The sequence below is a fragment of the Benincasa hispida genome, chromosome 2 (genome assembly GCF_009727055.1).
Source record: "Benincasa hispida cultivar B227 chromosome 2, ASM972705v1, whole genome shotgun sequence".
Taxonomy (NCBI): Eukaryota; Viridiplantae; Streptophyta; class Magnoliopsida; order Cucurbitales; family Cucurbitaceae; genus Benincasa; species Benincasa hispida.
In genome coordinates this window covers 28,777,995-28,803,955 of record NC_052350.1, presented here as the reverse complement: position 1 = coordinate 28,803,955, position 25,961 = coordinate 28,777,995, and the positions used below count along the sequence as shown (strand labels likewise).

At 37.4% G+C, this 25,961-nt stretch overlaps 1 protein-coding gene across 1 annotated transcript; it reads left to right on the top strand.

Annotated features, from left to right (window-relative positions):
• Nucleotides 1-10,652: 10,652 nt before the first annotated feature.
• Nucleotides 10,653-25,042, top strand: LOC120071609. Its single transcript, XM_039023958.1, has 7 exons — nucleotides 10,653-11,474; nucleotides 14,255-14,357; nucleotides 14,746-14,801; nucleotides 18,025-18,189; nucleotides 22,702-22,815; nucleotides 22,889-22,981; nucleotides 24,855-25,042. Exons 1-6 carry the CDS (start codon nucleotides 10,785-10,787, stop codon nucleotides 22,979-22,981), a joined length of 1,221 nt encoding a protein of 406 aa, XP_038879886.1. The 5' UTR covers nucleotides 10,653-10,784; the 3' UTR covers nucleotides 24,855-25,042.
• The last annotated feature ends 919 nt before the right edge of the window (nucleotides 25,043-25,961 follow it).

Here is a 25,961-nt window from a genome sequence, read left to right as displayed (position 1 = left end):
CTGCTTTGTAGAAGTTTGCAAGTGTTATAAACTACTACAAATGGTAGATCCTAACCATTCATGTGGAGACGTGCGAGCGGGGATATCCTATACAAAGAGTTTGTATAAGACCTGGACCATGAGATGACTAGACTCTATATATATTGTCGTTGATACTAAAAACTTACATCTCACCTAAATAACCATAAGTGACACGACCTCAATCCTGAGTGTTTTGGGAACTCCTGCCATTGAGGGCGGTCCTTTGATTAGTATGGGTGAGAGTGGCCAGATTTCCAACTTAACATGCCTACCTTTTTGGGGACTTATCTGATCTGGGAGCTGGTAACTCAATCCACAATATGGAATTCACTTCTTTCCTGAAGCAGGGATAAGTAGAGAGATTGCTCCCTTAAGAGCTGATTCCGGGGCTTGAACATAGTGGTCACAACTTCTCTTTGGAAAAGAAGACCCAGTCATAGTAGGACTATGACTTATGTTCATGAGAGGAATCAGTGGTACTTAAGGAGAAAGATGTAACTACAGGGGCATAAAGGTTATTAGCCCAACTGTACTTATGAGCGATCTGTGAAGGGTTGTCGCACTGCTCATTGGTTAAGATGGGCACATAATATATCTGTGGTAAGGAGAGTTCAACTGTCTGTCTTTAGTGGAGTGTCTGGCAGTTAATGGATGATGGATCCTGTAACTAAAGAGTTTAGTCAGTTATTCACGTACCGTTGGAGCTTCGAGCTACAGGTCCATGAGGTCCCCTTGGTAGCTTAATGGATTGAGTTGAGGATCAGTTCTTGGTGTTGATTTGAAATGTTCAAATTGACAAGAGGTATTTTGATTATATATGATATAATCGGTATGATGTATGAGATACATCTAGTGGATGATTGATGTAAATGAGATTTACATCATGTACCATGGAATAAAAAAATAACTATGGTTTATATGTTTCATGAGATGAAATATTAAAACTATAGATTATAAATATAGTTATGATAAGTTAGTTATCATTTATATTTATAATAATATTAATATTGGATAATTAATTCTTTTTCTTTAATAACCAAAGTAGTGGTGGTTATTGAATCATGGTAACCGTGAGTTTAAAAGAAAAATGGTTTTCCTATTTTGAAAATGAAGTTTTTCAAAAAGATTGAAAAAAGTTTTTGAGATTTTTCTCTTCGTAAAAAAGAAACTCACGAAGTCGTCAAGTAAATATGGATTTACTAAACGACAGCTGAGCGAGCTAAACGATAGTGCAGAATAGAGTTAAGCGATCGTGCAATATTTACTAAACGTCGCATAGTTTTGCTAGACGATCGCTGGCCCAAGGTAAACGATCGTATAGAGTCTGTAGGCAACAGACCGAGCAAAACGATGAGCTAAACGATCGCATAGCTTTGCTAGAAGATCGCTTAGCTTTATCTAAACGATTGGGCATTAACTATACAATAGGTCTCCGCCATCTCCCACTTGGCCAGTCGTGTACGCGATCGATGTTTCCTCCTTCGTTTTTGCCTCATACCAAGTCCGAACAGAGCCCACCCTCTGGATTCTCACACCGAGAATACCAAGGTAGCCTTGTTGGTGGTGTCAGACTCAACTCGACACCGTCGAGGTTTTCTGGAGGCCGTTCGTGTTGTGAAGGAGTTTGTGACCAAGGCGATCCTTGAGGGCAAGCGCGAAGTGTTCGTGCAGTGTTGCGATCGTGTAGATCGGGCGTTCGGGGCTGCTGTTGTTCGAGCGTTCGTGCGCAACGAAGTGTAGAGATGCTTCTACCATTGTGTGTAGAATTTAATCTCTTTATGCATTTGTATTGTTCATGCTGTAATTTCTGCATTTGAATTGTATAACCGCTTGTTTGAAGTCGACTGTAAATATATGTTCATTCATGATTGTAATTTGGAATAATCGTTCTTCTGCTGCTCATGGAAATTGCGCATCTGATTTCCTTTAGTTTCACTCATGGTTTTTCAATTGGCGGAAGGCATAGGCGACCACTCTACCATGCTGCATAAGCACACAACCTAAACCCTTTTTAGAAGCATCACTGTAGATCATGAAATTCTCGGAGCCATCTGGTACTGTGAGAACCGGTGCTGAAACCAACCTCTGCTTGAGGTCCTGAAAAATGTCCTCACAAGCTTTTCTTCAAACAAACGAAGCTCCTGGTTAGCCGAGTCAACGGTGTGGCCATGCTAGAGAAATTATCTACAAACCTACGATAGTACCTAGCCAACCCCAGGAAACTACGCACCTCGCTGACCGTTGTAGGGCGGAGCCAATTTGTAACGGCCTCAATCTTAGTTGGATCCACTGAAACCCCCTCCTTCGACACCATATGCCCAAGAAAGGACACCTTTCGTAGCCAGAACTCGCACTTAGAAAACTTTGCATACAATTTGTTTTCCCTTAGCGTTCCTAGGACTTTACGAAGATGTTCCTCGTGTTCCGCCTCTGTCTTAGAATAGACCAAGATGTCATCAATGAAAACAATTACAAATGTGTCCAGGAAATCCCTAAACACCCTATTCATCAAATCCATGAATAACGCTGAAGCATTGGTCAGACCAAAAGACATTACAATGAACTTGTAATGTCCGTATCGGGATAAGAACACAGTCTTCGGGATATCATTATCCCTTATCCTCAGTTGATGGTAACCTGACCGTAGGTCAATCTTGGAAAATACAGTAGCACCATGTAGCTGGTCAAACAGGTCATTGATCCTAGGAAGCAGGTACTTGTTCTTGATGGCCACCTTATTCAACTCCCTGTAGTCTATGGATAAGCGTAACGATACATCATTTTTCTTCACAAACAACACTGGTGCATTCCACGGAGAAACATTAGGTCATATGTGTGAACCCCGAATCCTAATTTCTCTACTTGATTATGTTCCCTAGTGAGATCAGTGTTGTGAGTAAGTTGATGTGGAAACTGGTGTATAAAGGTAGAGAAAAGAGGAAATTTGGAAGCTTGACTTTTGGGGAAAAACTTGGAAAATTTGGCTAAGTATAAAACTTGTGTGATAGATGCGTTGTAAGGGTGGTGATGGATGCGTTGGTGGTGGTATGCGGCTGAAGGAAGGAAAATTGAAGTGATGCATTGGAAGGTTGGATGGCACAAAGCAAGGCATGCATTGGAAGGGTGGTATGCGTCGATGCGCAGCGCCTAGCCAAGCGTCCATGCGTCGAGTGCCTCTGCCAAGCGCTCAGCCTATGCGTCGAGTGCCCTGCCTAGAGGCCATGCATCGAGCACCCCAGCCTATGCGTCGAGCGCCCTGCCGCTGTCTCTTATACACATCTAGATGTGTATAAGAGACAGCCCATGAGTAGAGTGGCCAGCGCCTATGCCAAGCGCTATGATCCCATGCCGAGCGAGCCTTGTGGTGATACCTAGTGAGCCATGCGTCGAGGACGAGCGACCATCCTATGCGTTGGTGTTGGTTGGCTCTTGCGATGGTTAGGACCTGTCTCTTATACACATCTAGATGTGTATAAGAGACAGATGCCAAGCGCTATGAGCCCATGCCGAGCGAGCCTTGTGGTGATACCTAGTGAGCCATGCGTCGAGGACGAGCGACCATCCTATGCGTTGGTGTTGGTTGGCTCTTGCGTTGGTTAGGACTTGCGGTGACTAAGTGAGTTGGCTTGCTATGTGTTGATTATGGACTATGCGTTGAACATCCAAGGATTTGTGGACGCATATGAAAGATGAGCTCACATAGAGGACGTCATCAAACATGTGTCTTCTTGAGAGGAAACCTTAAGCCTTAAGGAATTGAGGTGGTTGCATAAGAGGACATGCAATTTGAAGCCCATGCGTTGGCTACGTAGGAGAAGGACACTTAGAATTGCGTGTATTAAAGGTTGTGTTGTTAGTGTGAGGAGAAAACACTTGGACATGCAACCAAGTAGGAGGTGTCGACCTTAGAGAGTATTTGGACGCATAAATAGGGAAAAGGACTTCATTTTCAGATCACAATTAAAAAAGACATTAAAAAGAGTGAGAAAGTTGAGTAAACTTTGCGTTGAGAGCAAAATCCATGCGTTGATCATAGAACTTCAAAGAGGACGCAGTGGACAGTGAAGTCTGAAAAACAGCATCAATTTGGGACGAGGATTTCTCCCAATATACTCATGCATTTGGAGTGATTCCAAAGCCACCTAAAAGCTCTGAAAGTCTAGTTTTAGGGTAGGGCTGCCGAAAAAAAATCTCTAAGGGATCAGGCTGGAAACTGAGAAGAAGACAGAAGGGTCAGGCTATCAGGTAAGCTTAGAGCCAGTCTTGAAGATTTTGAGATTACGGCAAAACCATGAGGATTTCTAAGCTCAAAGTTTAGGGTAAGCTTTCTGAGATATTTTAGAACATGTTTGTAGAAGGAAGTATCTCAAATTAAGGCTTAGAACTATGAGTAATTTGAGTTGTAAATTGAATCCAGATTCTAGGGGTGAAAAGGGAGCCCGTGGTAAACAAGGAACTTCTAGAGTGAAAAGTTCCTAAGCGATCGAGGTGAGTAACTAAAACATTTGACTAAAATTATTGATTTACAATGTTTTAAAGAAAGCATGTTTTAAAGAAGATTATTCTCATGCCAACTAGTTTTACAAAGTGATTTCCAAGCAAACCATGAGTTATGTTTTAAACGCATGCATGTGTGGAAAGTTTGTTGAAAAACTATTTATATGTGTTAAATATACTCAGCGTGCATTAGTATCTTGAAAGCCATGTTTTTATATGTGTTCTACTTTACATGCTTTAAAGAGAAAGTCATTTATGACTAGTTTTACTTAAAACGTGATACCGAAGGACATTTAAGAAGGTATCCACCCAACTAGATACCAAAGGACATTTGAGAAGGTATGTAACCAACTTGGTACTGAAGGACGTTTGAGAAGGTACCAGACCAACTTGATACCGAAGGACATTTGAGAAGGTATCCTAGCAGCTCGATACTGAAGGACATTTGAGAAAGTATCTGAGCAGAAGTACCTAAGGTATGACAGTACTTAGTATGGCCACATGCACGCAGGTAGTTAGAGTCAGAGATTGAGGAAAAGGGTTCTCTCTTGACTAGCAGTTGGTGTTGGGATTATTTTTAACCATAGTACGGTTATTTTCAACAAAGAAACAATTTTAATGTTTTATGATTAAAACAGCTTTATATGCTTTATGCTTGGAAAATGTTTATACTGCAGTACAAGGTACTGTAGAAAGCTTATATTTCAGTTAAACTCTTTATTGAGATTTTTGCATGAGAATCAGTTAACTTTCTTAAGTCACTCATTGGGCTAGCAAGCTCATCCCGTTTTCAAATGTTTTCCTTTCCCCTAGGTAGCGGTCAAATCCTCAGAAGATAGCTCTGCATCTGCTCCGCCACTAAAGGATAAAGATATTGTAACTCGTCTGTTAGGTGGTTACTGTAAATATTGTACACATGTTTCCGTTGTTTATATAGGGACTAGGGTTTTTGGGCTTTGGGACTTGTGAATCTAGTGTTGTAATTACACTAAACATGTTATGTTTCTGAATTAATAAATTTTTGGCCTAAAGACATTCCGCTGTATATGAGTTATATCTTGGTATCAGAGTTATTCCGCAAGAGTTATTAGGCAGTAAGTGTCAACCAAAGGGTTGATAACTGCTGTAGTCACGCCCTTTCTCAGGCTAAGAAGGTGGTCTGGGGTGGGTGTGACAGTATGAACCTTTTATCAAGCAGTTCCTGCAACTGGACCTCAGTTCTTTCAATTCGGCCGGAGCCATTCTATACGGAGCTTTGGATATGGGAATAGTGCCCGGCTCCAGCTCGATCGCAAAATCAATCTCCTTGGTGGAGGCAACCTTGGAAGTTCTTCTGGAAACACATCGGGATAATCTCTCCCAACGGCTCAGAGGTTAGGAGCAATTGTTGTCAACTACGCTAGCCACGATACTCCAGACACCTTGGTTAATCAACCTCTTGACCTTTACTGTTGAAATCACCTTGGGCAAAACTACCGTTCCGACCCTCTTGAACTTAAAACTGGCTTTCCTAGGGGGTTAAAAATCACCTCCTTACGAGAACAGTCTATGCTAGCATGGTTGGCAACCAAACCAATCATGCCAGAATTACATCAAAGTCACGCATGTCTAACACTATTAGAGTCACATCAAAGGGTGCGATTCGCTATTTCTAACTGACACGCTTTTATCTTTTCACTTGCTATCATAATTTCTCTAACGGTGTAGATATTGATAAAACATAACCAAGGGTTCTAAAACTAGCATAACATGCTTTACGAACAACGATGAAATGAAAGAGTGAGATAAGCCAGAGTCAAATAATGCCAAGGCATAGTGCCCCAAGATTGGGAGCGTACCTTTCACTACTGTTCCCGAATGGCTCAGCTCCCAACGACTAGTGGCATAGACCCGACCCTGCTGTTGCTATCGGTTTGAAGTACCCTAATGCGAATTCGGGGGCTGACCCCCTGCACTTCCGGAACCACTCTAGGGCATTGGTCTGCCGTATGCCCTGCCTGCTTACATCTGAAACAAGTCCCCATGCCAATCAGACAGCGTCCCAATGACGCTTCCCACACACGACTTGCACATCGGTATTTCCCTCCAAACTCCTCCTAAAATAGTAGGCTTGTCGTTGGACGTGCTTATGCGATCTGTCTAATACTTAAACCTTCTTGCGGAGGTCTTTAGAGCTTTCTGCCTGTAGCTTTCCTTTTCTAGCCTGGGGGCGGTTTCCTGCCGTCAAGAGACTTCAGGAAATTCCTATCCCTGAAGGACACCCACATGTGCTGCCACTCGGATGCTGCGGCGTAGGTGGAGGCTTTCAAGCTTGCACAATACCTTACACCCCATCCTTGAAGTCCTGCCATCAAATATTTTAGCCCTTTTGCTTTCGTAGACACCTAGAATCAGGGGTGAAGCAAGACAACCCCTGTCAAAACTCATCCTCATACCTCCTCTACTGTCATGGTCTCCTTCTTTAATTCATAAACTTAGCCTACTGTTGAAAACCCCTTCCCCACGTGAGCAGAAAAAGTACTTCTCGTAAAATCGCTCTTTGAACTGGTCCCATGTGGCTTGGCCCCCACTGGCTTCTATCATTCTCTCAGCTGAGCGCCACCAGCGCTTGGCATTATCTATGAGAACAAAAGTAGCACACTGCAGCTTCTGCTCCTCTGGACACCTCATGTACTGAAAAATCCCCTCCATAGTGGACAACCACAACTCTACGTTTGTGGGGTCTTTTAGGGACCCATTAAACGTCGGGGAATCATACTTCTTGAAGTCCTGTAGATATCCGACCTCCAAGGAAGGGCCGGCCATAGTCCGGTTCAGAGCCTTATCTTGATTCTGAACTTGTGGTAACGGGACCGACGAGGATGGCACTTGCTGCGACTGTGTGTGCTGAGCTATCTGCTCAGCCACCATATCCCTTAGCTGCTCTACTATGGCCTGTGTATGACATTTCCAATAGCTACAGCCATGGTCCTATACTCGAAGGGTCACGAGGTGGCGAGTCCCACATTTCTTGGCTCTGCACCTCAAAGTCTTGTATTTCAGGGTTCTGCTCTCCAACTACTTTCTTACCTCGACTGTCCCTTCGTCTAGTTCGTGGTGCCATACTTGATAACCACACCTAACACTTTAATAAACGCTAGTAAGGTAAACCATCAAACAGCTACACAATAGGTAAGGTTTCATACATAATTCCCTAAAGAACTTTAAACGACATACTTGGCGATGACGAGAGATCCATTTGTGGCCATAAGGAACAGTTTGGACACACGATGTAAGTTAGTCCACAGAACCTAAAACTTAGGTTCTGATACCAACTGTAACGACCGAAATTTCTAGTATGTTTCTAGGACGCTACTCTATACATGCATAGGCTTGCCAATACATTTCTCGAAGAATAATTAAATAAAAGAGATAAAATTTTTATTTCATTAAATAAAGCTCAAATAAATAAAGAAAAGAAATCCTGAAAATACTGTTCGAAGTACCCCTAACCCAACTTTAAAATAAATAACAATTAAATAAATCAATAAATAAAATCAAGGAATATTTCATAAGATTTAAAATGCCTGACTCCTAAACCAAACACTAGACATGAAACCTAAGTGCAGAAGCAATAGTTCATCTAAATGGCTAAGTCACAGATTTCTCTTGTCATGCGTCGGTCTATCTTTGCCCTTACCTGAAAAAAAATATGAAAGGAAAAGGATGAGTATAAAAGTATACTCAGTAAGCGACCCATTACTGGGCCCACTCAGTGATATGTTAGCCTTCCCATTGGGACACAAGTGCACAATGGCATCGTAGGCATAGGCATAAACATAAGGGGCGAACTCGAAGGCACGCTTTCATAAGTAGTGACCTCGGTGGGTACTAACATAAACATAAGTGGTGGTCCCAAAAGGACATCGTACATAAGCGTAGGGTGTGAGCCCGAAGGCTCACGACATGTGGTGTACATAGCCCAATGGAAACACTAACAGTCACTGCAATCTCATGCAATCTCTTACAGACATAAGCATTCATCCAACGTCATAAATCATGCTAAGACTACATAATCGTTCACCATTCATCCATTCATATACAGATATATAAAAATATTACATTCCAATTAGAACTAGTGGTACACATGCTTAAGTTTGAGGGCAAACCATCAGTAAATCGCTTACCTTGGGTTTAGGCCCACGCAAAAGAAATCAAATAGCTAAAACTCCCTCCTAAATTAGGAAAGGCTTGAGTCAAAGCCCCTGACACCAACCACAAACACACAGTTCAATTTGTGGGGTGAATCCCCAAAATTCAAACAAATTAATTCAACGATCCTCACACAACTTACCTCCAAAACTTGCCAAAAATAACCAAAAATAACCAATGAAGGCTTTGGCGGCTGCTGCAACGCCTTAGAACCTCCACTTCAGTCTCCTGATTCAACATTAGACCAAACGTCAAGTCAAGATTTCACTAAATAGCCAAGATCTTTCAAGAAACCTCAAAAGAACTGACCAAAACAACCAAGTTCTTACCCTACAGTACGCGAACAGAGGCCACATGAGCAGGCTCGATACTGTATGGACGACCACTGCCGCGGGTGTCGACAGCCTTGATGACGACGGTAGGATGCAGCTAAGGACGACTGCAGATGGCGTGGCTCACGTCTTCATGGCGACAGCGGACCTGATTGAGGTCGACGGAGGCAGTCGGCGCAAGTCTAGAACAGAAAACTGAAGCAGGGACGCGTGGCGTTAGTGGCGGCTAGACGAACGTGGCTTCGGGTCGACGACGAATGATGACGCCTCTTGGTGTGCGATCGACGGCGGCTACGGCTAGGTGGTGGGCTCCTCGAGCAGCTGGAAGAAGAAAACCGACTGGGAGAAGAGGGCTTGGAGAGGGAGGCTCGCTAGGAGAAAAAGAAGAAGAAGATTCCCCTTTTTCTCTTTTTTTTCTTTACTGCACGGATCCCGAGGTCCCAGTTTAATAACCAAACCCTTAACCCTAATTCCTTTTAAGGAAAGACAAAACAAAATAAAAAAAGAAATAAAAAGAAATAAATAAATAAACCCCCAATATTTTTTTTTTCCAAAAAAAAAAAAAAAAAAAAAATCAAACCACCAACAAATTATGTAGTTGCCTAAACTTTGGCCTTAAATTAAAAGAAACGAATAATCCCACGAATTAATTTAAATTTAGGTAGATTCCGGAATGTTACCTAAAAGATCTTTGGTGTGGGTATCAACACTTACAAGGCGAAGTTGACGATCAAAAACCTTAGAACATATTTGGTAGAGAATTTGAAAATAAGAAAGTCAATGAAAACAAAGTTGTATTTCATGTTTTTAGATATGTGTTTGGTAGCAGATGCAGAACAATATTCTAATTTAAACAATTTTTTAAAATGTGATTGATATCATATTTATAAATTATAAAACTTGTTGAAGTTACCTACTAAATATTAGATTGGCAACAAACTATTATTAATTTATTTATGAACATGTTTTATGTTAATTTTTTTGTTTAATTATTTTTGTCGTATTATATAATTTATAATACATTACATAATACATATTTTAATTTTCAAAAAATGAATTGAGTTTATAATATAATATATTACAGTTCTAAGTGTTTTTATCTTTATTTAATATAATTATATACTTTAAAATTTAAAATCTAGATATAATGAAAACATAAAAATGTTGTTTTCAAAATTTACATTATTTGGATCACATAATTCAAAAAATAGTTTTTAGAAATAGAATTCGAATTGTTGGTCAAATACATATTTATTTAACTTAATGAATATGAAAATATATATATGAATCTAATTTTCTACCATAGACTTGAAGCTATTCGAGACAACCAATATTCACTATAGAATACATCGGAGGATCCGCTCCCCAATTGTTGTCGAAAGATTTAATATTTAAAATAAATAAACAAAATATTACATTAATTATTCAAACTTACGAGATTAACGACGTTGGATGGCGTATGCATTTTTAACTAGGTTTATTTTTTTAAAAACCGGTTGGAGAGAAGGGCATTCCACGTTAACGACGAGGATCACAAATATCTGCCACGTCATCACTTCACACCCTGGCCGTTCCCACAACCACAACAACATACACAAATCCTCCGGGAAAAGAAAACTAATCGTTCCCACCAAAATTAATTGGAAAAAAGAGAGAGAGAGAGAAAAAAAAAAAAAAATTCTCCAATCCATTTATCTTCTCTTCCGAATTCCTCAAAATTCCAGTTTGAATTCTCCAAAATCCATGGTTTCAGCTTCCTTGCTCGAACCCCATCCATTGAAATGGAACAAAAAATTCCCAGTTCATTTCCCCCCCTCTCCTTCTCCATCAACAAGTGGTCGTTATCATCTCTACAGACCCTTTATCTTAACCAGAAATTTGAGAATACAAGATTCTAGCTCTGTCAAATCCGGTGTTAGGTGCTTCTTTGCCGAGAAAGGGAAGAGTTCAACGACTTCGATTGCGCAATCTAGTTCGGCGGAATTGGTTAATGGAGATAAACCCAAAAGCCCAATGGAGGTAATTGGGATTTCGATTATGAATGCCCTCAAGGCGTTGCGGAAGCCTGCAATTGCTGCGGTGTTGTTGGGATTGCTGTTGATGTATGATCCTAATTCTGCATTGGCCGCTTCTGGTGGACGAGTTGGAGGAAGTTCGTTTTCGTCTCGCTCGTCCTCGTCTTCGAGGAGCTACTCGACTCCGAGGATGAGTTCGGGGTTTTCGTATTCTGCACCGTACAGTTCTCCGTCGGTATTTGGCGGCGGCGGGATTTATGTTGGGCCGGCAGTTGGGGTCGGAGTCGGTGCTGGCTCGAGTTTCGTCTTCATATTGGCGGGTTTCGCGGCGTTTCTTTTGGTCTCGGGATTTCTCTCTGATCGTTCCGACAGTAGTGTTCTTACTGCTTCTGAAAAAACTAGCGTACTTAAACTTCAAGTATGATAAACCACTCTCTCTCTCTGTTCTCATATTTGTGTTCTCGTGTTACTGTTTACTCTCATTCATCTTTAGAAGTAACACGCGTGAAATGAGGAGAAATCTTCCATTGATAGTATCTTACAACACACAATATCTAAAACTAAAAACCGCCACTAACAGATTTAAGTAATAAATACAGCTGAAGAAGATAGGTCCAACAAATTTACTATATCAATACTCTCCCGCAGGTTGGAACATGGATGTCAATATTGCCCAACTTGCCCAAAACAAAGCATAAAACAGAGGATGGTAATGCCTTGGTGAACATATAAGCCAATTGAGAAGACAATCAAACATGTAATAGCTTGAGAAATCCATCAGTAATTTTGTCGTGAAAAAAATGACAGTCTATTTCAATGCGTTTTGTTCATTTGTGAAAAGTAGGATTTGATGCAATGGATATGGTTGGCTTGATTATTAATAAACAACAGGGCCAACAAGTTTCCCTAGTCACAAATAAAAGAAAGCAATAATGACGAGTTTACTTAGCCCTCACAATCATTCTTCCTTGTTGTATTCAAGTACTAAGTTATGCTGAATGGTGTATTGATTATACCTAGCGTAAATGTGTTACATGCCTGAGACCTTTAACTTGAGGCGACGCTTTTTTGATTGTAGCCTTCTCTTGAATTCCACGGGGTCACAGGTATCTTAGAAAATACAGTGTATTGGTGGTCCTTACACTTGAACTATCCAGATTTGCGCTCCAAAATTAAAAAGTAGACGAAAGAAGGAAAGGGTAAATTGGTCATGTTTGTGGAATATTTAGAAAATGGTTCTGGCTGGAGCTACGGTTGATCTCTCCAACATAATTTGTGATAGAATAGAAAAGCTGGATGAAGAAAGGGACATGCTCTTTGAGGTATCAATTTCTAGTCAAGAAAGTTCGCACTTGGACCAAGAGGAAGAGGAAACGGGGCCATGCTTAATAGAGAGATCCCTGAGGAGTATCAGATGTGTTTCCAGGGAAAGGAGGATCCTTTATTAGTTTAGAGGTGGAGGCGATCTTGGCTTTTGAGGAAGTGAAGAACGGGAGTGATGGTATAATGGTTGTAGTTAATCCTTCAGAGGAAATTCAAGAAGCAGATGGGTATGGGAAAAAAGCTAAGAAGGAAGTAAAAGCTCTTTCTGTCCTAAGAAGGTAGTTTACTGATAAAAGTAGAATTCTTGGTAGAAATGCAGTTATATCCCTCTCGTGCCATTTGGACGAGAAACCATATGCTTTTCGACAAAAATAGTAGTGAAAAGATATTTATACTCTTTGAGGATTTACCTAACATAGCCTCTATTTGGAGTGCATTAGACAAAATTTTAACTACACTACCCACTTGGATGTGTTATTCCCTTCCTTTTAAATGGAAAGTGTCATGTTTCTTATCTTATTGAACAAAAAAATGAGGATACGTGACTGTTTGAGCTCCCATAAATTGAAATCTCAAGAACTTGAACGATTTTCTAAAGTTATCAGATTGTAAAATAGGGATTCAGAATAAACATCCTTGTATAGATATGGTTCTCTCTCCAATCTTTGTTCAAAGAAGATAATGAGACTCAATCTCATCTTTCTTCCAATTCTATTTTCTGGCAGAATCTAAGAAAAGATCCCACCTCTACCAGCTAACTTTAATGCCCTCATCCCTGTGCTCATGGAGGTCATTCTTTTAAAAAGAAGAGGAAGATTTTGAGGTCTGGTCATGCTATCAATTTGATAACATGAAGTTTTCAAAACCAATTGACAATAAGGGGAGTAGCTCATGTATCTTATAAAGATTGTGATATCCCTTCATTTTTATAATGTGGGATTCTCAACCTGCTCTCTTAAGATTGTGCCTCTTTGGGCTCACCATTCTTGGATCAGATCTCAATTTTTGTTTCTGAAATGAATACCCATGTGAGGCTTTATAGGCTCTAATAACATATTTAGATAACATAGAGTTCTATCTCAAAACCAATTGGCAATAGGAGTAGTAGTCCATAATGGAACGAACAGAGATAGAATAAGACCGTTTTCCTAAATGCTTTTCTGGATATTTCTCAATGTCCTGACTATTCCGTATTCACAGAACATGAGATTTGAGAAGCAGATGAATAATAATCCATTGTGGAAGAAATCGAAGAATTTCTCGGGAATCCTACAAGATCTCTTTGTTCTTTTTTCTTTGATAGATGATCATAACTTCATATGGGTTCGAATCCCATTGAGAAGTCGACTAGAGATAAAAAATTGTTGATAAAATTTGTGAAGTCCCTTGATTTTTCCAATGTGGGATCCTCAACACTATCACGTTGCTATTTTTATATTTTCTTCAGGACTGGGGGTGTTTATTGTTGAAAAGATAGAGCCTTCAAAGATGTTGAGACCCCCATTTCCTTAACTAATCATAGATTGACCATCTTTTTTTTTTTTTTTTCATAACTGGAAGAGATTTTGTAATTTCCGTTTCACTTTTGTGGTTTCTTAAAAATTATTTTAATGGAAGGTTCCTTTGGTTTCCTACAATGCAAAGGGGAAAAAAAATAAAGGCTATGAAGTTTAGTTTCATGATTGGAGAAACAAATGTAATAAAGTATTGGTACATTGAATGCACTTTAGAAAGTTTAATTTTGGTAGCCATGAAGAATTGATTATCTTGTAGGATAAATAAATGTATTGTAGAGTTACAATTTGCTGTATGGAAAATTTTCCACGATAGTGTCATCATTCCAAAATCATGATGTAACTCTCTCTCTCTCCCTAGGTTGGGCTGTTGGGCATGGGCCGGGGACTCCAAAGAGATCTAAATAGAATTGCTGAAAGTGCCGACACATCAACCCCTGAGGGCTTGAGCTATGTTTTAACTGGTAAACCATGGATTTCTTCTTCTTTTGGAATTAATTACCTCACTTTCTATTTCCTTTCATAAGAAAAACAGTAAACTGTCTTGTTAGTCCTGTATGAGAAGGTATTTAGAAATATGAAAAACCCTATTAGCCAATGATTCTGTCTTATGTTTTCTGAAATTGTTTCCATCATTTCTTACCCAAAAAAGTAAACAATAAGAAGTTTCCAGCATGTGCCATAGAATGAACGTTCTAAGTTGATATTGTTATTTGTTTTTGAAATTGTCTTTAGAACTTTTCCAGAATGCGTTTGTGGAGATTTCCTTAAGTTGCAATCACCATGCTCTTTTGTTTCATGGTCAAAGTAATTTATTCTCCATGTGATTTTGCTTTCATCTTTGGGTTGCAGAAACAATTCTAGCACTGCTTCGACATCCTGATTATTGCATTTCAGGTTATTCATCTGTAAGTCCCACTATCTCCTTGGAGACTACCTGATTTAGCTGCACAGAATGCATATTAATTGTTTTCCAAGGGTTGCTGGATACAATGCTGATTGTCCATGAATGTCTGTGAATAAAACAGGTTGAATAAGCCAGGGGAATGTAAAATAATTAAGATACTTCAATAAGTGAACGTAATACACAAGAAACTGAATAGACTACAGACACCTTTACTACAAGAATAGCTAGATGAGTTGAATCTTTGAATAGTTATTCTAAACTTTACCTAATAGCAAGAAAATGTTAATGAATAATTTGCACTATCCCTTCTCTCTCAATCTCCGTCCGTTCCCCCCATGGTGCATTTTATTTAAAAAGAATTACTGCCTTATGAACAAATGGTTTGTATTATAGAAATATTGGAGAAGAGCGAAAATAGATATTTAGAACAAAAGTCAACTTGAATTGGGGTGGTGGATACCTTGCTAAAGCACAATCATGTTCTGGTTTCCTTACATTTGAGAGAGTAAGTTGAGTGCTATGCATTGGATACACTTTTCATTCTCATGGGAAAAGCCAATATCTTCCTTTAGCCAAGAGGCCTTATCTCAGGTTGTTTTCGACCATTATCATGTAATCTGCTTTATATATATATATAGAGAGAGAGAGAGAACAGAAAACTTATCTTGAATATGGTCAAAAGTTGGTATAAAGTTCACAAATCGCTCAAATAAGAGTTAGTAACCAATTGGCTTTTTTTTTTTTTTTTTTTTTTTTTTTTTTTTTTAATTTTATTATTATTATTATTTTTTATTTTATTGTTTTATAATTCTCATATAAAAACTTTATCTTATTGAGGTATATTCCTTTCCATATGAATATATAGAGATCTTTGCTGTTCAAATCACCCTGGAAGTTAAGGAGATGGAACGAGATTTGGTAGAATAGGCTCTTTAAATTCCAGCACCAACTATTAAGCAAATAATTTTTAGGGTTTTTGGCCTATCGCGGTACATTGTTATCATTTTTGTGTTGTGGTGTATGGCTGTGTTGGTCTCTTTGTTTTTTTTTTTTTTGTTTGGTTGGTCTCTTAGCTTCTTGTAGGGGTCTCTCTTTCCAAGTGTTTGGTGCCTCTTAGTTGTAGGTTTTTTGTCTTATTAGGCTTGTACTCTTCATCTTTTGTGATTGTCTCTTCTATTCTACTTTTTTTTCCTTTGGAAGTCTTATATTTTAGAGCATTAATCTCTTTTCATTATATCAATGAAAAGTTTGTTTCCTTTAGAAAAAAAACTATCAGGCAAATAAGTGAGTTTGGTTGATTTGAAGGCATTGGAGAGGCAAGCCCAAACTTCAATTTACACCTCCATAAATTTCTTCTAGGACGGAAGTTCCAAGAAACTGATTGATTCGACAGATGCATCAATCTTCTAAGAGATATTCTATAATGAGGGAAATCGGGTTTTCAGAGAGTCATAGGCAAGCCACAAGTCATTCCAGAAGCTCATACCCAAACCATTGCCAGCTTTCCAAGTAACCTAGACTGATGGGCTTTTCTTTCGTCCCTTTTTAGTTCTTTCAGAATGGGTTAGCATCAGATTCCTTTGTCCTTTAGATCCTTCTTTGTTTGTGTTAAAGCGTTGATAAGTAAATTTATCATCGTCCACCCATTTAAGCTTTCGGGTCAATCATTGATTTAACATGGTACCAGAGTCGGAGGCCCTATGTTCAAAACCCACTAATGTCATTTCCTCCCAATTAATATTGATTTCTACTTGTTGGCAAGTCTTTTACACATTTTAATCCCACAAAGTAAGGGGGATCGTTAAAATGTTGATATAATTAATTAAGAAAGATTTAGGGAATTAGCCTATTACATTACTAATATTTCACAAATATCCTAAATTTAGTAATATTTCATAACTAGATTTTACCAACATTTTGGGACATTTTTAACCTTTTGATAGATTCTCTCTCATATTTTAATTTCATAATATTTTAAAATAAAAAAAATATCATTTGTGGATTTATTATTAATTATATAAGGATGTTATGTTTTGAAATATCATGAATTACATAATCTCTCATCAATAAATTTTTCGAAATGTTTAATTCTTTTCTTATTAACATCATTTTTGAATTTTGACTTTGTTTTTGTTATTTATTAATTTCGGTTGATATTCATTTAATGTAGGATATTTCAAATTAATATTTTCTTCATTTTTGGAGATTTCGTTTATTTTCTTTCATAGTCTTAGCCGAAAATCGATAGATCTCAAATGTTGAATATATTGGTAATATACTGGAAAATGTAAATATACATCACATATACCATATTTCTTTTTAGTGTGTTACAAATATTCTGAAAAATGTACATATACATCGCATATATTGTTTAGTATATAAGACGATTTATTGTACAATTTGTCTTTGTTCATGCAGTTATCAAGTATACCTTGGTTTATGTTTAGAAAATTCAAATATATTGTATATAAATATACTTTATTTCTTCTTTGAAACTTCTTACCGAATCTTGCTTTCAAATATATTTTATGTAAAATAATAGCCTATTGGGCTATTCGTGTAAAAAATCAGGAAAGTTTAGACAATTGTATAACTAGCCCTATTTATTTGGGCTATATGTGTAGAAAGCTCTTAAATTTACTATAACCCATCAACTTAAGTTTTTGGGTCAATCAGAGATTTAAGAGTTTGGCTTAGGACGAATATCTCGTTTTTTTTATACATTAAAAAGAAGAATCCTTTCTCTTGATCCTTTCCTCACCCAAATTAGCGCTCGAAACTGATGAGTTGGTTATGTATAATTTAGTCCCCGGGTCAGCACCATAGGTTACGGCACGAAGCTGTGGATTGGAAATGTAGCCCTCCTTTCAGGTCTAGACCTCCGGCTGAAAAGCTTGATAGAAGAAAACTTTTGATATATCCTAGAAATGGAATTTGAACGTGTGAACTTTCATAGTCTCCTTTGGATTAGTGGGGTGGACTTTGGTATCATATGCTCTTAAACAGTGGAGTACATAGCCTTACCCATTTTGCGACATGATAGTGTCGTGCCAAAGTTTCTTCTGATATTATTTATTTATTTTTTATTATTTTAATATTTTATTATTTTTGTGTATTTTATTTTTGTGTGCATGATTATTGTCGCATCTTTCTTTGAATTATTTCGTACATTGATTACTAGCTGTAGTTAGTAGGAAGCTTACACTCTGTTCTGAAAAACTTAGATGGATGTGAAGCGTAGTATAGAAGATGGAGAGAAACGATTCAATAAATTATCAATTGAAGAGCGAGGGAAATTTGATGAGGAAACTCTTGTCAATGTGAATAGTATCAAAAGACAGAGCACAAGCAGCCAGAGGGCAAGTGGATTTAGCAATGAGTACATTGTGGTTAGTTTCTCTGGGGTTTGAGTTCTATGCAATATATACTACTATCCTGCATTAATTTCTGTCTTGATTTTTCTTGATTTCCTGATCTAGAGCATGTTCTTCGTGTATATTTATTCCCTTGATTTTGGTGAGAATTGTGAGTGTCTTAATATTGGAGAACCACTCATTTTAAAGAAAAATATGATGTTCTGTTTCTTCTGGGACAAATATTTTAGAATTTGGACGGGAGTGTTACATTACTTGGTTGTATATTTAGTATTACTTAATTCCTCTAAAAGACTACAAATATTTGTTTATTTTATTAGGAAATAAATTCATTATACATCAAACACAACAAAATTTCTGCGTATGTTGTATACTAATACATACATATACAGAATTTAGAGAATGTACTGTCTCTGTCCAGGAAAAAAAAACTCGTAAACAAACATATGCAAAACTCTCATTAGAATATCTAATATCAAGGTTATACTAATTTTTCTTCATAAAAATGAGTCCATGCTTATGTCTAGAGGTTTTATATTGTTATTTATTATTTATTTCTTCCACAAAAAGCCAAACCCATGTAAGGGGAAGTTGCAAAAAACCTCTACCGGGTTGTGTAGAGAGAAGCTAAGAAGCACTGATACAACATGACATGGATGCAGTGGCACGTCATTTTTTGAAAATCTAGGACATAAACCAACAAAGATATGTTTTTTATTAGTAAACAATTTTCTTTTTTAAAAATTATAATTATTATATAAGAAAATTTAAAGTCCATAAGTTCATGCATTTATATGCTAAGAAAATGAGTTTGATATATTTCACTCTAAAAGGTTATTATTTTTTTCATATAGTACTACGTGTCTATTTAGTATGCCAAACAAGGGTCTTATTCTTGAGGTGAATATTTTTCCTTAATTTGTTAGAATAGTTCTAATATATGGTCATATTGATGGGTAAATTTTACTTATTTATTGAATCGTGACATCAAAACTTGGAGAATTGAGGAATAAAATAAGACATTTCTTTTCCTAAATGAAGATATTTAAAGGCCTAATACGTCTAGCAAATGTTGGACCTATGTTAACTTTGTACCACTATTGTGGTAACAAGTGTCCGATAAGTGTCCAACTACGGGAGTCTTTGGCACGAACATGCTAAACAAACTAAAATGTCTGTGTTTTCTAGGAGAAAAGTGATGTGGTAATTACAACTGGGGTGATGGTTTGTCTCAAGCCATATAGACCAGTTGAAGGCTTTGGTGAAGTAAAAAAAAGGGTATTTCTTTTCCTTTGTAAATGGATGATCGGTGAAGATAAGAGCCGGGTGAGTGTCCTCCCCTGGAAGAATCAGTGACCATCCAAGCACATTAGAAATATAGTTCCAAAAGGTAGTGCTAAAGGTGAAATTACTGAAGAGATGGATAAGTGTCCCTGCATCTCTTTTGCGCATTGAACAGAAGCTGGGTGAAAGGCAAGGTCCTGGGATCTTTCTTTGTAGTTTATCATGTGTGCTTACGCTCCCAAAGGAAGAATTTCACCTTTTTCTGAGCATCCCCCCTTTCCAAATAGTACGTTAAAGAGCCACCATCCCTTTAATCCCATTTGAAGCAAAATTATTCATCAAGGATTTGGAGGAGAAAGGTTCTTTATCCAAATGGCAATGCCAAGAGATTGGATTTGGTTAAGTGAATTGAAGATAGCACACTCATTAGAGAATAATCCAGTCGTCAACTTCTAGATTACTGAGGTTTCTTCTGAAGTTTAGGTTCCAACCACTGTCTTGGATGTTCCAGGTATCACTTATAGATGCTTCATTCTTACACTTTTTCTGATAGATTGGAAGACTTCTTTTAGGGGCTGTTGATCAATCCAAAGATCATCCCAGAAAGATGTATCTCGTTTGCAACCTTAAAGGTGATGTGGTGGTAAATATGTTTTTTATACTTCTTGATGAACTTCCAAGGGTCCTTTCAGGAGTAAATGATTTTGGAGCCTGGCTTATTTGATGGCTATGATCTTCCTCCAAAGTGCTTCCTTTTCACAGTGCATTTGGGAGGAGATATTTTTTCTTTTGTCTTAAATCACCAATGAGCCCAAACGCTTAAATTGATGGGAGAAGGTAAATTTAATAATATATCATTAGTTTAGCACTTTCCCTCATCTGTGGGTTTGAAATTTGTAGAAGACCTAAGGAGTGGAAACCAATATTAAATGGGGAGTGAATGACATTGCAAAGGTTCAAACATAAGACCTTTTGCTCTGATACTAACTTGAATTTGAAAAGAAATTTATTGTTTTTATTTCTTCTATCTAATGAATCAAATATGTAGTCTTCTTGTATAGAAGAAAGGCCAACTACTAATAAGGAAACAAATTGTACTGATATAAATGATGAATATATACATAAAATACACCTCTAACATTACAAAAATATAAAGGAAATACTGCACCCTCTCTTTACTTGGTTTATAGATGTCTTCCATAGCTAGCTTGTTGAGAAGTTTGATAAATTGGCCATGTGACAGGCCTTTAGTTAGCATATGAACCGTTTGTTCTTTAATCGGAAAACAAGATATGCACATTATACCTGCATCAATCAACATTTTGGAACAAATTTCGAAACAAATGTTTAAGATAGAGAAAACTGGGTTGTCCTAACCTATGTTTACCAAAGTATGATTTGTTTATGAACCGAAAGAGAATTGATTCTACTAAGACCCTAAGTTATTTTATTAGTAAAAGAACTTTTACCAAAGTATTAGAGACCATCAAGGATCTTGGCTCTTGCAATCTCTTTCCTGAATTATGATGCTAAAAGACAATAAGATTAAAAAGAGGTGACAAGACCATTAGAATCTCAGCAAAGTTTACTGACAGATAAAAAGTTACAGGCTAATTTAGAAACATGAAGAAAAAACTGTAAAGAAAGTGCATCGGTCAATTTAATAGTTCTTTTTCCTGTAATAGAAGAGAAACTACCTTCGACCATAGATGACCGATGATGGCAAGCAATAGTGTTGGAGGCGTAACTTCACCATAGACTACGCCAGAAATAGCAGACCATCTAATGTGGGAAGGAAAAACTCGTTGATGACAACAACTCACTCCAACAGAAGTTACAAACTTCATCACTAACTTGAACACAAAAGGCTGCGAACTCAACCGTGCACGATGGAGAGAGCATTCACCTAAACACGAAGACCCACAAAGAATGCCCACTTGAACTCATATCACTAATGACCACACACTATTTCGACCATAAGTAGATTGCACCTCTTAAAGTCGTGACTAAATAAACCTGTAAATGCCAAAGTGTTGGTTGTTTGGGTGAATAGGCAACTAGGGAGAGGTGTCATCTTCAGCCAACTGTTTCTCTTTCATCGATACTCACATTAATTTTTTTTTTTTTTTATAATAGGATCAGAACATTTATATCCCTCTTGATTTGAAGCATAACCCCCAAAAAATGCCGTTTGTAGCTCTATGATCAAGTTTTGATTGAAAAAGGCTAAGTATGTGAATGAGTGCAGCCAAACTTTTTTATAGGTAAATCAAAATATATGCGACAAGTTGGAAAAATAGTTTTAAGACATTCAAGGGGGTTCTAAAAAATTCAAGACTCTAATAGACATCTATATTCCATTTTAGGAGATGGGACATTTTCTTGTCTCTAGAATCTTCCCACAGGAAACTTCTGTAGAAACTTTTCATATCATGTCTGCCACCCTTGTAGGGATGTCAAAGATAGATAAAAGAAAATATTTAGGTATGTTGGTGAGGGTGGTTTCATGAAATTATTTCGTCCAGCCCCATTGATGCAGCCTTCTTTCAACATTTTTCTGTGATAGAGGTCCAAAAGGCAATGGAGCCAGGGATTTCAAGAATCCACGCACATACCAGAGGAGTGGTTACCCATGGGCAAACTGACATAGTCTTCCCTCACTATTACCTACAAAGATGCAGTCTGTAAAGACTTTGTAATCTACCATAGGTGACTGGAAGTTTGTTTACTCTTTAACCTCAATAATTTCATTTATCGATGAAGCTTTTTGTTTCTGTAAAGATCTGGACAAAATCTCAACAATGGTCCTCTTTCGGCCACAATTCTACGGAAGAATCAGGAAGAGAAAAGGATCATATGTTTTATGGACTATACTAATTGTGGGACTACCCACTATGTTAAAGTATGAATTATACCAATTCTTTTACTTGCAACTTTTAGTAGGTTTTTGAAAATTGTATGTTGGCTGGACACTTTTGCACTCCAGAATGTTCATTAGCATTTCTAATTTAAATGAAAATTTGCAAAACGTTGTACTGTTCTCCATTAAAATTGAAACCATCTTGAACGTAAATAAAAAATTTGGTGTTATTTTGGAGTAAGATAATTGATTACTGAATTTTGTCTCAAATCTTCATGAAAGATGCATTTGTTTTGCTGAAATGATAATCTGATTAGATGAGAGAGAAAAGGCCTTGATTTTCAATTTTCTCCCTTTTGATCACAATGTCTTGAATATTATAGATAACAATATTGGTGGCTGCTGAGGGAGTTCATAAGCTGCCCACTATCAATGGCAGCGGGGACTTGAAGGAAGCTTTGCAAAAACTTGCATCCATCCCTTCCAGCAAAATATTGGTAAGTTGGTATTGTAGTATTTCACTTCTTGTTTGTTTTTTCTGTGTCTCAAAATTGATTCGCTTGCATGCAGGCTGTTGAAGTTTTGTGGACACCACAGAATGAGAACGACACATTGTCTGAGCGCGAACTTCTTGAAGATTACCCACTTTTAAGGCCTTTATAAGTATGTGCGAAAAAAAATATTTTTACATGTTTTACTGATTACATTTAGTCATATAGATATAATGGTTAGAATATAGAGCTGTCTTGACATGGAAAAGTGTATATAATACCGTATTTGAAAATTGGTCAACGAATTACAAATTTAGTTTGCATTTGGTTGTTTATCATTCATGTGATTGCCTTTGTACAATGTACTAATTGACGATGATAAAATGATTATAGCTGGTTGTTAATTGGTTGGTCTGCATCGGTTTTTAATTGAGTTTGGTTGGTTGGTGGGGGAGGGGGTCTTGGGATGCTTCATGAAGCCGACCAACTGGTCGGTTTCAGCAGATTTGGAATGGTAATATGGGGGAGGGGGTAAGAGAGCCTGAAAGTTAAGAGAGAAGCAATAGAGAAGAAGGTGTGAAGAGGAAATAGAAAGAGAGATGAATGTTACTATTTCCATGGAAGTTCTGTGAGGAGGAGAAAGAGAGAGAAGAGAGAGAAAAAGAGATAAAGTGAAATGGAGAAGATGCTTATTGTTTTCATGGAAGCTCAGTCAGGATTAAGGAGAGTAGAGAGTGAAAAAGAGAAAACAAGAATAAAATTCAATAATGTTTTAGGATAAATTGCACTTTTGGTCTTTGAGTTTTGAACTTAGTGTCTAAATATTGTTCTTTTCTCAAAATTACATGAAAGTTCCATTTTTTTCTCATCTGTTCCTTTACCTCTCCTGACATTTTTTTTTCAAACCCACCTATCTCGTGGATCTTCCCCAAACCCACATTTCATTTCTAATGTGGAAACTCCACTCTCCTTCTCTAGTGAGCCTTTACCAATGTCTTGCATATGGTACTCAAATAATTGTGGATAAAATCTCTTAGAATCTTAAAATTCACAAGTTTTCGCTTAAAAAGCCCAAATGTAAACTTAAGAAGAGGTATTATTGGTGAGGATCAAGGTCGAACACGAGGATTTTCTTAATGTTCAACTAATTAAATAATGATTTCCTACTCAGATTCACAGGTTAAATGATCAATAAATTGTGGAATGTATTTTGTATCATGCATAAAACATAAAAATACAGTAAATAAAACCTTTTAGTGAAGAGTGGATGTAGAGTATGCACAGAGAGACAATGGAGAATATAAGGGGAAAATGTAGATGAGAGAAAAGGAGGATGAGATGAATAACATCAATCCTTTGAACATATATCCAAGTTTTTACTTATGTTCATATAACCACACATAGACTTCATCTCTCGGTGAGTTAGCCACATGTATCATATTTCTATGATGCATGCTTTACGTTACTTGAATACAAGGTTGTATTTATCTCTAAATATACTTCTTACTTTGCTTAATGAGATCTACAACCACTTGTTCTCTCGAGTAGTTAATTGTCTCCATGTGGTATGATTAGCTAGATGGAACCAAGAGACGGAAATGAATACGTATCAAGCAAAATGAATTTCTACTTTTTACTATGTTTGTCGGAATTATGCTAGACTCACCAAAACCCTCTAATGATTTACAAAAGAGATAATAGAAATGGAAGTCATGATGTATTAACTATGAAAGTGTTCAGTACAATATCGTAAATAATACAAGAATATAAAAGTAAAGAGATAAAAAGAGATGATGGATGGAATGAAGACAAGTTGTCGATAACAGTCTCTTGCTTCTCATCGAGTTGAATGGTTTCAGTTGCTTGCTCTAAGCTGTGGACGTGGAGGAAGGGTTGAGGTGAGGAACTCTCTTGAGTTCTTGTTCTCGACGGGGATGAAAGATGGGGGTGATTCTTGAGAAGAATTCTCTCAGGAGATGGAAAAATATTTTCTTCATCGACCAATACTCTCTTTTGATTCTCTGTGTATGTTCTCTCTCTTTCAGGGCAACCTATATATATGGCTGGATGTGAGGACCATTCTGCTACACAAGACTATGGCAGATGCGTCAAGCAACTTTTTCACGTCGATTGTTGTAGTTGTCAGTGGTCCTCTCCTATACGTTTGACATTTCTTTACCGCAAACACTTCTTCAACCGCTTGCTTTTCTCAATGCATGACTCTTTCTTCTCTGATTTCATCTGCTTTCTTGCATATTCACCGAACTAATGATGAAATTTCATAAACCTTAGTTTTGAATTCAATAAACACATGGAAGGTGATTTTTCCTTATTTTCCTCGTGATCCTAATGTTTCTCATCAATAACTTTTAACTATTCTAATTCTAAGAGGCAATAACTTGTATAAATACAAGTTATCACACCCTCAAATTTAGAATAATGTTTGTCTTGAAGCATCTCTTTAAATTACTTTTAACGTGAAATTTCACTTCCTATGCGTTGCTTAACCTCTTGATACTCCCATACCTCGAGATCTCTACAGATAACTATTTAATGGTATACTTTTGTTTACTTTCCAAAGAGATGTTTCTTTTTAAACTCTAAAGGCAGGAAGTGTTATTCTCAAAATTCTTTATCTCATTTTCTTAAATCATCTTAGTTTTCGATCTTTGTATTTGATGAAGTTTCAAAAGCTTTTTTTTTCCCTTTCTTTCTGCATTGAGCTTGGTTATCTACTTTCGTTTTGGATTGTCCGGACGGGTGTCATGGGAATCATCCAACCGCGAGTAAGTGTTGGTTTCAACTATCTTGTTTCAGCTAGGTTTTTCTTGCATCGACATCGGAGTTGATTAATTTTACTTAGTTTCTAGTTTTTTTATTGGTCTTGGTTACCTACTTTCGTTTTAGCTTGTCCGCATGGGCGTCATACGAATCATTCAATCACGAGTAAGTATCATTCTCAACTCAACTCTTATCAGATTAGATTTCCTTGCGATGAAATTAGAATTTTTTATGTACTTATTTATTTTATTTTATTTAAATTTTTTTGAACCTCGAGTTCATCAAGTCATACCTCTCCCACCCCAAATTCTGAGAATAGAAAGGTCCTCATAGTCGAAAATTAAACGCAAGATTGATGAAGAAAAGTTTTT